Source organism: Panthera tigris, chromosome B2, assembly GCF_018350195.1.
Source record: "Panthera tigris isolate Pti1 chromosome B2, P.tigris_Pti1_mat1.1, whole genome shotgun sequence".
Lineage (NCBI taxonomy): Eukaryota > Metazoa > Chordata > Mammalia > Carnivora > Felidae > Panthera > Panthera tigris.
The window spans coordinates 135,436,109-135,453,750 of NC_056664.1; the positions used below are offsets into that span (position 1 = coordinate 135,436,109).

At 41.7% G+C, this 17,642-nt stretch overlaps 1 protein-coding gene across 1 annotated transcript in view; it reads left to right on the plus strand.

Annotated features, from left to right (window-relative positions):
- CCDC170 (coiled-coil domain containing 170) overlaps positions 1-17,642 on the plus strand; it is a 101,947-nt gene that overhangs the window by 47,779 nt on the left and 36,526 nt on the right. The window contains 2 exon segments of the mRNA XM_042987625.1: positions 4,438-4,623; positions 16,010-16,327. Of these exon segments, the coding sequence (XP_042843559.1) occupies positions 4,438-4,623; positions 16,010-16,327 (504 nt within the window).

The following is a 17,642-nucleotide window of genomic DNA, read 5'->3' on the forward strand; positions in this document are numbered from 1 at the left end:
TTAACAATGTATTTTGGGGGAGAGTATTTTTAGTTACAGACAGAAACACACACACACACACACACACACACACACACACACACACACACACAACCAAAACCAACTGTGTCATTTTTGGGATACTTCTTGAGTAGAAGGTTAAGATTAGTTCTAAAGTACTTTTTAAATTTTTGTTGAAATCAAATAATAAAAATCCTACTTTAATAGTAGGTTATGAGTAAGATTAAATTAGTTCTATCAAGTGAATAATTCACTTGGCACATAGTGATTGATTAGGGCACCTGAAAGTGTTGGGGCTCTCGCCATATCTTTGCTCATTTCACACCTTACATATCCTTGCTTCCTCACAGATTTCCTTGCAGCCAATCTTTTTTCATTAAAATTGAGGTGTAATTGACATGCAATATTATATTAGTTCCAGATGTACAGCCTAATGATTCGATACTTATATACATTGTGAAATGATCACCATAGTAAATCTAGTCCCCATCTGTCACCAGAAAAAGTTACAGAAATTTTATTATTTTTTTCTTGTGATGAGAACTTTCAAGATCTGCTTGCCTGCAGTTTTCAAATATGTACTAAATACCATTGACTGTAGTCACCTTACTTCACCCCACATCTCTATGACCTATTCATTTCACAGCTGGAAGTCTGTACCTCTCACCCCCTTTTACCCATTTCACCGTCCCCCCAATCCCCTCCCCGTTGGTAACAACCATTCTGTTCTCCATATACATGAGCCTTTTTGTTTTGTTTGTTCATGTGTTCCGTTTTTTAGATTCCACATGTGAGTGAAATCAGAGTATTTGTCTTTCTCTGACTTATTTCACTTAGTATAATACGCTCTAAGTCCATCCATGCTGTCACAAATGGCAAAATTTCATTCTCTTTTATGGCTGAGTAGTAGTCTATTATATATACTAGAATTATTATTATATTATATGATATATAATATTATACATTTATATAGTCTCACATCTTTATTCATCTGTTGATGGACACTTAGGTTGTTTCCCTCTCTTGGTTATTGTAAATAATGCTTCAGTGTACATATGGGTACATATATGTTTTTAAATAGTGTTTTTATTTTGGGGGGATAAATACTGAGAAGTGGAATCCTAGGTCATATGGTAAATCTATTTTTAATTTTTTGAGGAACCTCCAGACTGTTTTTCCACAGTGACTGCACCAATTTACATGCCCACCCATAGTGCACAAGTGTTCCTTTTTCTCCACATCCTCACCAATAGTTATTTTTTATCGTTTTGATATTAGCCATTCTGATGGATGTAAAGTGAAATCTCATTGTGCCTTTGATTTGTATTCCCCGGATAATTCATGACATTGAACATCTTTTCATGTGTCTGATGGTCATCTTCAGAAAAATGGCTATTCAGGTCCTCTGCCCATTTAAATATATTTCTTTTTACATTTTTAAATTTATTTTTGAGAGAGAGAGGCAGAGCACAAGTGGAGGAGGGGCAGAGAGAGAGGGAGACACAGGATCCAAAGCAGGCTCCAGGCTCTGAGCTGTCAGCACAGAGCCGGATGTGGGGCTCGAACCCACGAACCATGAATTCATGACCTGAGCTGAAGTCAGTTGCTTAACCGACTGAGCCACCCAGGCACCCCATCTGCCCACTTTTTAAAATTAAGTTTATTTATTTTTTACAGAGAGCACACGTGGGCATAAGCAGGGGAGGGGCTGAGAGAGAGGGAGACAGAGAATCCCAAGCAGGCTCCTGGCTGTCAGTGCAGAGCCTGACTTAGGGCTCTGACCCACAGACCATGAGATCATGACCTGAGCCAAAACCAAGAGTCGGACACTTAACCAACTGACACCCCCAGGTGCCTGCATGCTGCCAGTCTTAAAGACCATGCCTCAAAGTTGTAGGAATAAGCTCCCCAACTGCACTGGCTGACAGCTGCAGAATAATCTTATTTTCCTTCGGGAAGTGTTCCTCTTCACCGATGGGTTTCGATAGTCCAGGCCTAGAGTCCACCCGATGAACTCCAGGGTGCTGGGCACATCTCTTCCCCCTCCCGGTTGCTCACCTGTGACCGGGAGCCTGGATGTCAAAGTCCCCTGTGCAGGGTCATTTGGGGGGTTATTTTTAAAGCCAAGTGATAGGGAGAAGCAAAGAGAATGAAAAAACTCCTTCTTTCATGACCCCCTTTCCTCACATCAGAGACTGTCTCCAGGTGCTAATCCGGGTGTCGGTGCTGCATTCATTATGCCTTATGATTTTCTGTTTTCCAGATGCTTTGACATGTGGGGCCTTGCTGACCCGGGAGAGACTGTCTCCCGGGGTTAACCAGTTCCTCGTAAAAGAGGCTCCCGGGAGCATGGTTTTCCTGTGCAAACCAACCACTCCCACATCCCGGCCCTTCGCTCTCTCAGGCTCTACCCTCTGGGCCACTGCCCCCCTTCCCTAATCACCACGGGGGTGGGCACCAGACAAGTGGGGACCCCTGCGCTCCTGCAGTTATTCAAACTAGCCAATCCCAAGCCTGCGTACCCCACCTTGCTCATTCCTTCCTGTGGAAACTGCCACAAAGACTTGCCCCTGTTTTCTGTTGCTTCTCTGTGTCTCCTGACTGACCTGGCTGTTCCCCGTGTGGCCTCGTGTGGTGTGGCCTGCCCCCTCTTCTTGAGCACTAACAGACTCTTTTTCAGCGGCAGCTCTCTCCGGATCTGTTGGCCTCAGCATACCCGAAGAGTGATAGAAACTGTATTTTAAAACACATATTGGGATCCTAGGGCTTTAGCATCCCCAATACGTGAGCAGGTATTTAAAAAAGAAAATCACTGGTCAAGGTGCACAAAGGTTGCTGTTTTGATCAACACTCACGAGGTGTTCCCCTGAGAAGTGGGACAAAAGCACTCCTTCGGTTTCAAAGCTGTGTCCTCACTTTTATTTTTCTTTTAAGTTTATTTATTTATTTTGGCTTTTAAAGTTTATGTATTTATTTGCACGCACACATGTGGGGGAGGGGCAGAGAGAAGGAGAGCCAGAATCCCAAGCAGTCTCTGCACCATCAGCGCAGAGCCTGATGTGAGACTTGAACTCATGAACTGTGACATCATGACCTGAGCTGAGATCGAGTCAGATGCTTAACCGAGTGCACCACCCAGGTGCCTCCACTTTCTCATTTTTAAAGCTCTCCTAACGTGCATGTGCACTCCCAGGAAACCAAGGAGGCATTCCAAGGAGACTTATTTGGCATTTGTCCATTTCGCAGATATTTAGTGAGTGACTACTATATGCTGGACACGGTTCTGGGCGCTGGTGGTGCGGCAGTGAATGAGATAAGACCGAGTCTGTGCTCTCCTAGAGCTTTCGTTATTGTGAGATAAAGATGAGGGGGAAATAAATATGTAGTATTCTGCCATGTAGGAAAAGGTGACAAAAAACCAGTCGGGATGTGGAGATACAGAGGGAGGCAGGTTAGAGGTGTGGGAGGCTAGTGTAGTAGACTGACCAAGGAGCGCCCCTCTGAGGTGGGGACTTTTGGAAGCTGTTGGGGACTGAGCGTACACACAGGCGGAACAGTATTTCCTCAGGAAAAGAGGAAACAGCCCTGAGGTGGGAGCAGGGCACCACGTTGACAAAGCTCTGAGGCTTAAGGATGGGTCACTTCCCCCCAGAGCCCTAACACAAATGCTGACTCGGGAGTGTGAAGTCTCAGCCCTTCCTATGGGCATCCTCAGGGCCTTACCCACTGAGCTGTGCAGAGGGGGTGGGGTGGGGGTGGGGGGGCTTGTTCCTCGGGGCCAAGGATCCTGTCTGATTTCATTGTCCCTCCTCATACATCTTACAAATCTTATTAATGCTTCCAGCTAACAACCCAAATGCACAACAACACAGAGTGAAAAGTTCTCCTAATCCCAATGATAGCCACTGCTTGAGCGTGTTATTCCCGATTTTTCTATGCTGATATTAATTAGAAGGATTTTCTTTTTCAAAAGAGAATCCTGCTTTCATCTCCGTAGGGCTCCCCCCCCCCCCACCGCCGCCCCGTGCCAGGTAGTGCCTTGGAGGCAGTTGGTGCCATGAGATGGGGGCAGAATAGAACTCCCTTGCTTCCTCACCTACTGTAATCTCTGTAGAATATCAGCTCCCCCAGATTACTGAAGCCAGGGGCTTGCTGACGCTTGCTCTGTCACTCGCTCTGTCGGGAAGCATTTGGCAGGACTGTCCTCCGTGTTGCCCTGTAGCGATCTCTTGATTAATTTTAATTTGATCTGTGGGTCTGCTCATAACAGAGTGTAGAGGCTGCTTTTGAAAATGTTCTCCTTTGAGTGAATGGAGGGACCCTGCTTGCACTCGTCTGGATAAGGCAGTCAGTGGGGTATGCAGATCAGAGGTGCTTAGAGGAAGTGGTTTCAAATTGTTCATTTTTACAGGACAACTGTAATTGCTTCCTCTTCAGCTCAGAGAACTGTGCAAGGAAAATGCATTCGTAAAAGGACAAATTGTTACTCTTGAAGAGACTGTGAATGTCCATGAGATGGAAGCAAAAGCTAGCAGAGAAACCATCATGAGGCTGGTTTCAGAAGTAAACAGAGCGCAGAAAAAAGCTGCCTCCTGCACTGAGGAGAAAGACAAGCTGGGCCAGGTACAGTATGTGAAGTGTGCGTGTGCATCTGTGATGGTGTTTACGAAGCAGAAATTGAAAACCAGATGTGGGCGAGCACACTAGCATGACTGGCCACAGTTTCAAAGGGCTGCTGTCAGGCGGGCTGGGGGGGCGGGGGCAGCACGGGACTCAGTGACCTGAACGGGCCATTTGATATGCATTTTTGTCTAATTAGAAAAAAAAAAAAGAAATACGACACATTTAAACGTAGAGTTTGTAGAGAATGTGCCCTACTTTAGTTAGACTCTAAGGATCTTAAAAATTCAAACATTAATTTTTTTTTGAACAAATAGGTAATGCATCAACATTCTGAAGTTCAAAATTCTAAATGGACATAAGGGTGTATGGGGAAAGCTTCCCTGCACCCACTGCCTCTGGCCACCCAGTTGTTCGCAGAGGCAACCCCTGTTAACAATTTTTTATATACTTTTCTAGAAATATTCTATATACACGTATATACATGTTTTTTTATTTAGTTTTTAAAATTTATTTAATTTGAGAGAGACTGAGTGAGTGAGTAGGGGAGGGGAAGAGAGAGAGAGAGAATATCTGAAACAGGGAGCTGTTAGCGTAGACCAGGTCATGGGCTCGATCGCACGAACCTCCAGATCAGAACCTGAGCCAAGATCAAGAGTTGGACGCTCAACTGACTGGGCCACACAGGCACTCTTTTTATTTAATTTTAATACAAATGGAAGCATGCTCTACATTATATTTTTCTCTTTTTATTTTTAACACAAAATGGTAATATACCACGCACTATTATAAACAAGGTTGCTATGAATAATCTTATATTGTCATGCATGAGAATGTATCAGTAAGACAAAACCCTAGAGGTATACTTGCGGGGTCAAGGGTTGTACGTATTATTTAGAGAGAGACCGTTAAAAGGAAGCATCTCTTAATTCTGACCCTTTATTTACACAATGGATTGCTCGATCTCTTCAAATTACCTAAAACTTGTTTGAGCATGCAAATAAATACTATATGCTTTTTAACGTTATAGAACCCTTCAATTATATTTTTATATTTTTGTGACAAAGAAACTGATCATGGGATTAATAATAACGATGAGTTTTCACAAGTGAAAGTGAGCCAGTGCAATCCATTAACAAAATACATAGAAGACAAGTGATAAAGGAGATGTGGTTTAAAATTAGGTAATGACTGGATTGGATTCAGGTTAAATATTTTCGGCAAGGGTAGTTCAAAGGTGAAGGTGTATACTTTGTATCACAGGCAAGTAATGAATGCTAGATCGTTCCTTGTTGCTGCCACTGTTTGCTCTTTGTAGCATAAAGGTACATTTTTTTCCTTTTGCAGTTAAGTAAGCTATCTCTGGGTAGATTATTCCTGATAATTGGCAGGTTATTTCTGTTCCCCATTGACTTTACCAAGTGGTGTTATCATCGTTGATTCTTGCCTGGATTAATTACCTCGGGGGTGGCAAAAAGGTAATATTCTAATCTTACCTCTCCTTTTGCTTATTAGCTGGCATTCTTCTGTAAAGAAAAGCTTTTTACTCCTTTTCTTTTCAGTTCTGTGGACACATGGATTTTTATTTGCTTATTGTTATAGTCAGTGACTATTTTTTTTTATTTTTTTCGGTGCTCCAAATTCACTGAATCGGCCCAGCAGCAGCAGCCCCTTCAGGATGGTCTCTGTGACCTTGAACCTCATCCCTTTAGTCTTTTAACATTTCCTTGCTTTTTCTGACAGAACACATGACATCTTAGGGTCTTTCAGACCACAGAACTACAGTCAACCTATTCTTTAGGGAGCTTTGGTGCCTTTTACTGGAGGATGGTGCTGAAAGCCAAGAGTTAGGCTTTCGGTGTGCTCATTGCTGTTGGGATGTCATTTCTTTCAGTGGACAGGGCTAGAAGTACGTTTTAGTAATAAAGTAATACTGGTATTTTAAATTAAAAGTGATATTTAGAGTTTTTAAAATATCTTTTGTTTTATAGTAGTATGTTTTGAATCTTAATCATGATATTTACTTATTTGTGGCTTTGTCTTTCAATATATAAAAAGTTATTTCAAAATTATGCTTTTAATCTCTTACCTACCAGTAAGACTTCTGAGTGAAGTTTAAGTCTCTCAGGTTTCTTCCGTTATTTATTTATTTATTTATTTATTTATTTATTTATTTATTTAACTTTAGAGAGAGGGAGAGGAGGGAGAGTATTTGAGTGGGAGTGGGGGAGGAGCAGAGGGGGGACAGAGAGAAAGAGACTTTTTTTTTAATGTTTACTTTATTTTTGAGAGAGAGAGAGACAGACAGACAGACAGAACGTGAGTGGGGGAGGGGGCAGAGAGAGAGGGAGACACAGAATCCGAAGCAGGCTCCAGGCTCCGAGCTGTCAGCACACAACCCAATGAGGGGCTCGAACCCACGAACTGTGAGATCATGACCTGAGCCAAAGTTGGCACTTAACCAACTGAACCACCCAGGCATGCCTAGAGAGCGAGAGAGAGAGGGAGGAAGGGAGAGAGAGAGAGAGAGAGAGAGAGAGAGAGAGAGAGAGAGGGAGAGAGAGAGAGAATCTTAAGCAGGCTGCATGCTCAGTACAGAGCCTGACACAAGGCTCGATCCCACAACCTTGGGATGATGATCTGAGCCAAAATCAAGAGTTGGGCGCTCAACTGACTGAGCCACCCAGGCACCCACCACCCCCCCCTTTTTTTTTTTTTTTTACAGATTTTTTACTGTAATACTATCAGCAATATAGTATAATAGTCACTGTTTATACATCACTTACCATTAGCATAGTCGTGCTAAGTGCTCAAAGAAGTTATGTACTTTGCTCAAGTTCACATAGCTATTAAGTAGCAAAGCTGGGATTTGGGTCATTAAATTATTATGCTGTTAACAATAATCCCTTTACATGTATATTCACAGCTATATCCTGCATACCAGTCTGATGCTAAAACTTATTTGTCAGTGGAACTACAACAATTTGTAGTTATGCAGATTTCCTCAGTGAATGAATAACTTCAATCACAAATAGTAATTGTTAAGTTATCAAGCCTTGAAAATTAGGAAGAATTTAATGTTTATTTATGAAAATGCACACCTGAAGATTAGCAGTAGGAAATGAAAATGTGTTATAAGAGCACATCAGAAAAACTTATTCCTTTTCTTATATGTATCTTAACTTGTAAATGATGCAATGTTGTTCAGACCTGGAAACACATTCATTTTGGGATGAAGTTCCTGCCAAAATAATAAAAATTGTAAAAAAAATACGGGCAGTAAAAAAACTTGAGGTCTTTAATAAAGTGCTCATTCATAGGATTATGACTCCAAAGATTTACTGCTGAAAAATACTGACTAGTGGTTTTGCTGACACATTAATGGCCTCAGGAAGAATCTTCATAATGCTTTCTAAAGCTCTGTTTTTGAGGTAGGAAACTTACTTTATTAGCGAAGCCCAGAATGACTGCAGAAGTAGTGGTTTCCACCGGCTGTGGTGCTGTTTTTACCAAACTCAATTTTTCTTTCTTAATTACTCTATTTAGGTTACTTTATAAAAAAAATTTCCCAAATAAAAATCCAGGTGATTTATTACATACGTGGAAATTATATTGTTTAAAAATCTTTAGTAGTTAGTATTGAAGTATGTTTTAACAACTGTCAAAGATTGGCACCTTTTCTTTTGGTTATTTTGAAATAATTCAGTGTTGAAAGACATAGGCACTTTACCTACACAAGCTACACATACTTTTCCCATAGACTGTACAAGTTCAGCTCAGTGGATCAGAAATTAAATTTACATATGGGATTTCAGACGGCGCCTTCTTCTTCACACTGTTCACATTTTCTTTTAATTCTGGTAGCTAGAATTGAAGCTAAGAAAGAATATTGGTTTTGGAATTAGGCAGGTCTGGTTTGGAAGGATGTCCCCTCTGCTTCTCTGGTGTGTTACCCTGAAGCAGTAAATGTAAGAGAGAACAGCATGAGACAGTAAACAGGGAGTGGAGTGGTTATGAGCCTAGGCTCTCAGGTTTTTATCCAGTCTCCAGAATCATTTGATTATGTGATCTGAGGCATACAACCTTACCTCCTTGAACCTCAGTTTGTTTGTTTTTTTGTCTGTAAAATAAAAAAATAACTTGGGGCGCCTGGGTGGCGCAGTCGGTTAAGCGTCCGACTTCAGCCAGGTCACGATCTCGCGGTCCGTGAGTTCGAGCCCCGCGTCAGGCTCTGGGCTGATGGCTCGGAGCCTGGAGCCTGTTTCCGATTCTGTGTCTCCCTCTCTCTCTGCCCCTCCCCCGTTCATGCTCTGTCTCTCTCTGTCCCAAAAATAAAAATAAAAAACCGTTGAAAAAAAAAATTAAAAAAAAAATAACTTAAGGATCTATCTCTTACAATTAGTTTTAGCATTGAATGATATACATGAAGTACTCAGGACATGCCCATCACCTGAAGATGCTCAGTGTTTTTATTAACTTTTCCAGTTATTTACTTTTACCCAGGGATCCAAAGAAACGTAACATTATTTTAAGAGTATAGGCATATGGAAATAAGTTTCTGGAAGTAAGGGCTTACTAGGTAGGATAAATTACTAAAGAAATTGAAGATCTCTTCACAATCCTAGAAGTATGATGTTGGAAGTGACCCGGAGGTCTTTTAGAATCTAGATCATGTAACTCTCTGTGTGAAATCAGAATCATCTTTAAAATGTCAGTGTCTGGGGGCGCCTGGGTGGCTCAGTTGGTTGAGCATCCGACTTCGGCTCAGGTCATGATCTCACAGTTCGTGAGTTGGAGCCCTGCATTGGGCTCTGTGCTGACAGCTCAGAGCCTGGAGCCTGCTTCAGATTCTGTGTCTCCCTCTCTCTCTGCCCCATCCCCACTCATGCTCTGTCTCCTTCTGTCTTAAAAATAAATAAAACATTTAAAAAAAATTAAAATGTCAGTGTCTAGCTAGTTTCCAGGCTCCCCTTGAACTCCTCCAGAGACAAGGAACTCACTACTGAACAAGGAGGGCCATATTCTCTGTATAGTTCAGTTGTTTCACAGTTCTTCATTGTAGCAAGTCAGGGTCAGAATCCCCATAATTCACATCCTATTCTGGTTCTCTCTTAATGCAACTTCATAGAATAAACTGAAATCTCTTTCTTATGGCTAACTTTCAAGCTTTTAAAGACATTTGTTATGGATTTCTAAGTCTTTTCTTTTGGCTAAACAGCCTGTGTCTTTCAAACTTTGAATCTTATTTCTTATCATCTGTTAGTTTGGGAGAGTTCTAGCCTCTGAGTGAGGAATTAAAAAGAAAATAAGCACTAAAATAATATCTGCTCAGATTATAAAAAATAAACCATTCCTAAGACTCTGAAGTAAAATTTAAAACCCTCTCTCCTTCCGCTTCTAGCCTCAATGGGGCATTCCTGCTTTATTTATTTTTTAAAATTTTTATTTATTTTTAATTTTTATTTAATTTTTTTAAAAAATTTACATCCAAGTTAGTTAGCATATAGTGCAACAATGATTTCAGGAGTAGATTCCTTGAGGGCCATTCCTATTTTAGCTTCTGATAGTTACTATTGAGACTTAAAAGGGATACATTTCTGTTTCTGATTCACCAACGTGAGATAGTATTTGTAGACTTTCAGCTAGAGTGTAGAAGGAATGTAATGTCTCCTGCTTTTTTACTCCCCTCTCTTCCCAGTTTTATTTTATTATTGTATTTACGTTGTCAAGGTTTGTAATACTTATGTTGTGTTCTGTGACTATAATTAAGTCTTCCAAAGTCTTCCAAAACTTTGACTTTAGATTCAGTCTATGCATTTAAAATAAATTAAAACAGCACTTAAAATAACATGAGTACATAAATATTTTTATTATGGGTCTAATCCCACCATGGGATGCTGAATCCATTCCATTTTGACAATGTCCCTCTTAAAATTTCCAGCTGGGAACTGTCCATGGTCCTCCAGGTACAATCTGACCATTACAGGGCAGAGTGTTTGCAGTACTGTGGAGAAGCCCAGGAACACGCCGGCCTCACGAGCAGCTAAATTCATTGTCAACTTATATTGAGTTTGTCAGTAATGAGAATTTCAAACTTAAGTTGAATTCTTATTATTTTCCAGGTTTGAAGATGCCACTGGGACAGCCTAGGGGGTGTGTGTGTGTGTGTGTGTGTGTGTGTGTGTGTGTGTGTGTGTTTCTATCACTATTGACTCGGCACTTTACATGGACCATCATTTCCTGGGTGTTTTCATAGTTGTCAGTGTTCTGTCATATCTTCCTTACGTTTATGCCCCCCAGCTACAGGTCCCTTCTCCAGAGATGAGCAAAACGGGCACTTGCTTGTGCTTGTTTCTAGAGAGGTGTCCTGTTTATGTAGGTACAAATGCACTAGACACTTGATTAGGCACCTTACTTTTTTCACTAACCGTACCTTGGAGAGTCTTCCGTAACAGTACATAAAAAGTTTACTCAATTCTTTTTAAGACTACATAGTGTTCTATGGTACAGGGGTCTCATATTGGTTTAACCCATCACATATCAGTGAATATTTGTGTAGTACCTAATCTTTTGCTGTATTGTAATGGAATAACTTTGCACATATATCACTTTCCATATTTAGTAGTCTATCCTACAGATCTATTCTTGACACTAGACTTGTAGGGCCACAGGGCCTACATATATTCTATTTTGTTAGATTAAAAAAAATTTTCTTAATGTTTATTTTTGAGAGAGAGAGAGAGAGAGAGAGAGAGAGAGACAGAGTGTGAGTGGGGGAGGAGCAGAGAGAGAGGGAGACACAGAATCCAAAGCAGGGTCAGCCTCTGAGCTGTCAGCACAGAGCCTGACACGGGGCTCGAACCCACGAACCATGAGATCATGACCTGAGCCAAAGTCAGATGCTCAACTGACTGAGCCACCCAGCCACCCCTATTTTGTTAGATATTTATATCAGAATTACACCTATTCACACTTCTACCAATAACGAATAAGAACACCTTTTTGGGAGAATTTCTGAGCTTTTTTGTTAAATTTAACTACAGTAGGTAGATGTAATCCACTGGTTTTTAATTTTGCAAAATTTGTCTGGGGTTGGATGAATTAAACTCAAGCCAGAGGTTGATAATTAGTCATATATTTTTGAGAAGAAGTTTGATCTTGTGCATATGCAAATCCATATAGTAGGCAGCAAGATTAAAACAGGAGACAATTGTATTTTAAAAACAAACCTTTGGGGGCACCTGGGTGGCTCAGTCAGTTGAGCATCTGATTCTTGGTTTCTGCTCAGGTCATGATCCCAGGATTGTGGGATTGAGCCCTGCATCGGGCTCTGCACTGAGCATGGAGTCTGCTTGAGATTCTCTCTCTTTCCCTCTGCCCCTTTCCCTTCTCTCTCTCCCTCTACAATAAAAATAAACAAATAAATACAAACCTTTGAACGATTTTATTATTTAATGCATTTAATTGGGAATTGATACAGACATGCATTTAATTGGGAAGCTAACTCAAACACCTTCGTCATATTATTTACAATTGTTTTTGTTAAAAGTAATTGTGGAAGGGTCATTATTCATTTCTTGCATTAATAGGACTAAAGCTCAATTAAAAATTAAAAAAAAAGAGAGATCCCCTCACTGTCTCTGTAAGGCCTGTCCTCGTCTGCAAATGTGATTTTCTCTGTGGAGGTGAGCCCTGATTTTGCTTAGAGAGAGCACTTGTTTCTTGCTCTGCGTGTCAGTGTAGTCTGACAGCAGTCCCCGGGTCCTGGCCGGTGATACCGATGTCACACTACACAAGTGTATCCTTGAGGTAGCCATGCAACCACACTCCAGTGCTGTCTCTGCTAGCTCTACAGGTAATTGCATTTGTAGCCTGGGGACATCTGTTCCCAGTAGATCAGCCCAGTGCTCCGAAATCCTCAAGCGCTTAATCAGAGCGCCGAGGGAGCGGCCATCCCCAAGGCCCTGTCGCCGGCTCCCAAGGCCTGCGCTTCATGTGAGAAACAGCATATAGTTCGCTGGGCTGAAACGTGTCCAGAAGAGAAATCCAGCCTGCTGACATGTGCTCCTGTATTTTATGATCACAAATGAATTTTCTGACTTTTACCAGACGTGAAGTTTCATGTGTTGGGTTTGTTAGGGACTGGCTCTTGTCTTGAGGGCAGGGAGACAATAATCTGATATCGGGGTGGAAGAAAGTTCCTCATAGCTGGAATATTTTAACTGTGCTCATTGGTTTCTTGCTGAAAGCTGCCGGTTGGTTAGTCTACTCCACACTGACAGTATGTCTATAGTACTCAAGCGTCTGATATATTTTTTTGTGTATTTTGAGAACTTTTTGTACTTAGTTAAAAATATCACTCACTCTCTCGGTCATGGAAATTCCCCTTTTGCATTAGGGGTTTTCTTTTAATATAAAAGTCAACATATAATATTCTAGAGGTTTTTTTTTTGTTTGTTTGTTTTTTTAGAGCTCTGTATCACTGAATTTGGGACTTCAGTTTTCTAACCACATGCTAGATTGTACTTTTTATTTATTTATTTATTTAAAAAAATTTTTTTTAACGTTTATTTATTTTTGAGAGAGAGACAGAGCATGAACAGGGGAGGGGCAGAGAGAGAGGGAGACACAGAATCGGAAGCAGGCTCCAGGCTCTGAGCCATCAGCCCTGAGCCCGACGTGGGGCTTGAACTCACGGATCGTGAGATCGTGACCTGAGCCGAAGTCGGAAGCTTAACCGACTGAGCCACCCAGGTGCCCCACTTTTTATTTAAAAAAAATTTTTTTTAACGTTTATTTATTTTTGAGACAGAGAGAGACAGAGCATGAACAGGGGAGGGGCAGAGAGAGAGGGAGACACAGAATCTGAAACAGGCTCCAGGCTCTGAGCCGTCAGCCCAGAGCCCATCGCAGGGCTGGAACTCACGGACGGTGAGATCATGACCTGAGCCGAAGTCGGACGCTTAACCGACCAAGCCACCCAGGCGCCCCAAGATTGTAGTTTTTAAGTAAAACATGTAGTTTCGAATTTATTATCACCAGCGCTGATACTGGTTACGGAAATGGAGCAGCTATTGTATTACTATCTGAGAAAGAAATCTGTAAAGTCTTAAAATATTGTATTTGTGATAAAGTGCCCTTGACTCTACTTTAAGGGCTGTAATTTAATTAGCAGTAGTGAAGCTTCTCCTTACGGAAGACTAGAATCGAAAGGGAGCCGGGAAACGAAGCCGTTGCCAGGACCTTGAGAAGCAAAGTGTCTCACAAAATAGGTTCCATAATCCATAATTAGTTTAGCCATTACATCTCTGAAAAGGGCAGCCTTCTCTAACTACCTATCCACTCAATGACTTTTATTTCAAATTGTTGCTGGAGACTTCCTTGATTAAAAAATCAGAAGGAAAAAAAAGTAAGATAGCCTCTTTTTTATAAGACCAGTGCTCTAACCCCTGAGCTGTGGAGCCAACCACAATATATTCTCTTTTTTATAAAAAGTAAAGAAGTAACATCTTTCCTGTCTTCAAGCTGTTGGTGGAGATAAATTCTTTTTAAAAGTCCAGTTCTGATGCAAGACGGATGAGTGCATTTTAACTAGTAGCCTGAAATGTTGTTGGCCTGTTTAGATGTGGAATCTGTTATTCAAAGATACTGTTTGCTTTTCGTTGTTTTTGACTCTAACATAGTATTAAAAACTTGTTTTTTTTTAATGTCTATTTTTGAAAGAGAGAGAGAGTGGGGGAGGGGCAGAGAGAGAGGGAGACACAGAATCCAAAGCAGGGTCCAGGCTCTGAGCTGTCAGCACAGAGCCCGATGTGGGGCTCGAACTCACGGACCGCGAGATCATGACCTGAGCCGAAGTCGGACACTCAACCGACTGAGGCACCCAGGCACCCCAGAAAAGAGAGAATCTTAACCAGGCTCCATGCTCAGCATGGGGCCCAATGCAGGGCTCGATCCCCTGACCCTGGGACCATGACCTGAGCCAAAATCAAGAGTTGGATGCTCAACTGACTGAGCCACTCAGGCACCCCATTTTTTAAAACTGACCTTAAACTTGTCCTTTTTTTATGCGTCTTTGCACCATTCTGGATTATAGTAAATAGAAGTAGGTACACAGGTAGCCTCCCTTATGCCCTTCCTTTATTTTTGTGAACCTAACAATACCCATTATATTCTTTAAAATTACTGTTCCCGGGGTACCTGGGTGGCTCAGGCGGTTAAGCATCTGTCTTCAGCTCAGGTCATGATCTCACGGCTTGTGGGTTCTAGCCCTGCATTGGGCTGTGTGCTGACAGCTCAGAGCCTGGAACCTGCTTTGGATTCTGTGTCTCCCTCTCTTTCTGCCTCTCCCCTGCTCACACTCTGTCTCCGTCTCTCAAAAATAAATAAACATTAAAAAAATTTTTTTAATTATTGTTCTCAGTATGGTACTTTATTTCCCTCTACTTTTATTTCTCCCACCCGCCAAATAGATATTTCTGCCTCTTTTCTTCAGGTTCTATCAGTTTTATGAGACAAAAAGATGCACAGTAAATGCATAGTGAAAACAAGATCTGATTCTCCTTTATGCAATGATGTTTTTATGAAAATGCTACTGTATTATTTAAAAGAGTATTAAGGAATCATCTTTATTCAAACAATTTTAGTGTGTAGGTAGGACTCTGAGGGTTTACTGTTTCTTCAAAATCAATTTCCATGTATATCAAACTTTACAGCAGATAATCCTGTAAACATTTTCTGAATATGGATTGCCTCTACCAGATGTTAGCCAACAACTTGTTTTTGTTAAGTCTTTCCAGAGGTCCACACAGAAAAGGCTTATATGCCAGTTTCCTTCTTTTCCTGGCCCTGGTTTTTTATCCCTTCTCTTTTTTTTAGACACCTAAATTTACCTGACAGAGCCCTTAAAATTTAATTTTTTAATTAATCAATTTTTAATGTTGGGGTACCTGGGTGGCTCAGTTGGTTAAGTGTCTGACTTCGGTTCATGTCATGATCTTGCAGTTCACAAGTTCAAGCCCTGCGTCGGGCTCTGTGCTGACAGCTCAGAACCTGGAGCCTGCTTTGGATTCTGTATCTCCCTCTCTCTCTCTCTCTCTCGCTCTCTCGCTCCCCTTCCTCCACTTGCTCTCTGTCCCTGTCTATCTCTCTCTCTCTCTCTCTCTCAAAAAAAAAAACATTAAAAAATAATTAAAAAAATTTTTTAATGTTAAGCCTTTAAAATTTACAATTTCTATGAAGAGATGGTGGGGAATTTACAGTTAAACAGGGAATGTCGTGATTTAATCCTAACTCCGTGAAGTCAGTAGGCAAGGTAAACGGAAAGCAAATGCTGGTGTCCCTCAGTGGCTGCTAAGGTACCTGTCTTCTCTTTCTGTACTTGTTTCAGGACCTGCTCAGTGCTGTAGAGACAAAGGAGGCTCTTGAAAGGGAAGTCAAGCTCTTCCAAGAAAGGCTGCTTGCTGGCCAGCGGGTCTGGGATGCCTCGAAGCAGGAACTGAGCCTCTTGAAGAAAAGCTCTTTCGAGTTGGAGAAGAGCTTGGAGGCCAGCATGGATGCGACGGCAACCTCGAGAAACCAGCACTCCTCGTTTAGGGAGAAAGTCGCAGCGCTGCTCGGGGGCAACTGGGGCACGATTGTGCCCACGGAGGATGCTATTTTGGAAAGGATCCGAGAAATGACCGGCCAGGGAGAGAGCAGGAAAAGTGTGAGTGGTGACTTCTGAGATTCTTAAGGACAGTAGTTTGCTGAGTTAGTAAAAGTATCATTTAAGTGTGGTTTTTATTACTTTCAGCTGTATGTCATGCTTAGGGAGCCTGGGGAGTCACTCAAATGACAGCTAATGACAATGGGGGTTCTGGAGTCAGACCTGACTGTACTGAATCCTGTCTCTACTGCAATACTCGCTCACTGCAGGTGTGCCATGGGCAGGCTCCTGAGAACCTGTCTTTGAGATTCTGTGTTCTCACCTGCTGGACGGGGAGGGCTGAGGGGCCACACCCCTTATCTGAACCCCTTGAGGCCCAATGTGTTTTTGAATTGAGAATTTTTCAGGGTTTAGAAAGGTGAAATAGTACAGGGAATGGTAATGGAGGGAGCTCTCTTTTACACATCCCTCCTCAGTGGGGTCTGAGGCGGCACCCCAGAGTGAACCACATTCATCATTCTGCAGCAGAAGCTGTGACAAATCCATCACACAGAACACACCAGGACTGTGAAGAGCTTTGTGTCACTTCGGGTCAGGGTTTTCTGCCAGCTCCGGTCAGGTCAAGCTTTATCAGCAAGTGAGTTATGAAAAAAGCTGTCTGTTTCCAGATACTTTCGGATTTTGGAATTGCACGTAAGGGTTACTGGGCCTGTAAGAGTATCTGCCCCATAAGGTTATTGCTTGTTGCAAGCAGTAAATGAAAAAGAAGATTGTTCTGAAGTCCTTAATGCAGTGCCGGGCACACAATGATGATAAATATTAACTATCGCTACCCTTGATTCTCCTCATCTCCCTCCTTCTCTTCATAACGCATTGGTGCCTGGGACAGTCTTTTAGGGAACCTGGTGAACAAACGGAGATAGATGTTTGGATTCATATATATGACTGAAGCTTGTTTAATATTGCTATCTTGTTTATACTATTAATAATTCTCCTTGGGGCACCCGGGTGGCTCAGTCGGTTAGGCGACTTGACTCTTGATTTCATCTCAGGTCACAATCTCATGGTTCATGAGATGGAGCCCTGCATCCTGCTCTGTGCAGCAGGGAGCCTGCTTGGGATTCTCTCTCCCTCCCCACCTGCTCGCACTCTCTCTCAAAATAAATTAAAAAACTTAAAAAAAAATTCTCCTTTACTGTCTAGCTTTGCTTAGCAGAGTCAACTTCAGCCTGACTAAATTACCATCAAATGCAAATTATTGAAGCCCTAAATAATGAGGTTTTAAAGTAAATAATATCCAAATTCTAGGTGTAACTCCATTGTGATCTACCTCTGTGAGTTCATGTTGGTTCAAAGGAGAAATTGCATTTTTCCC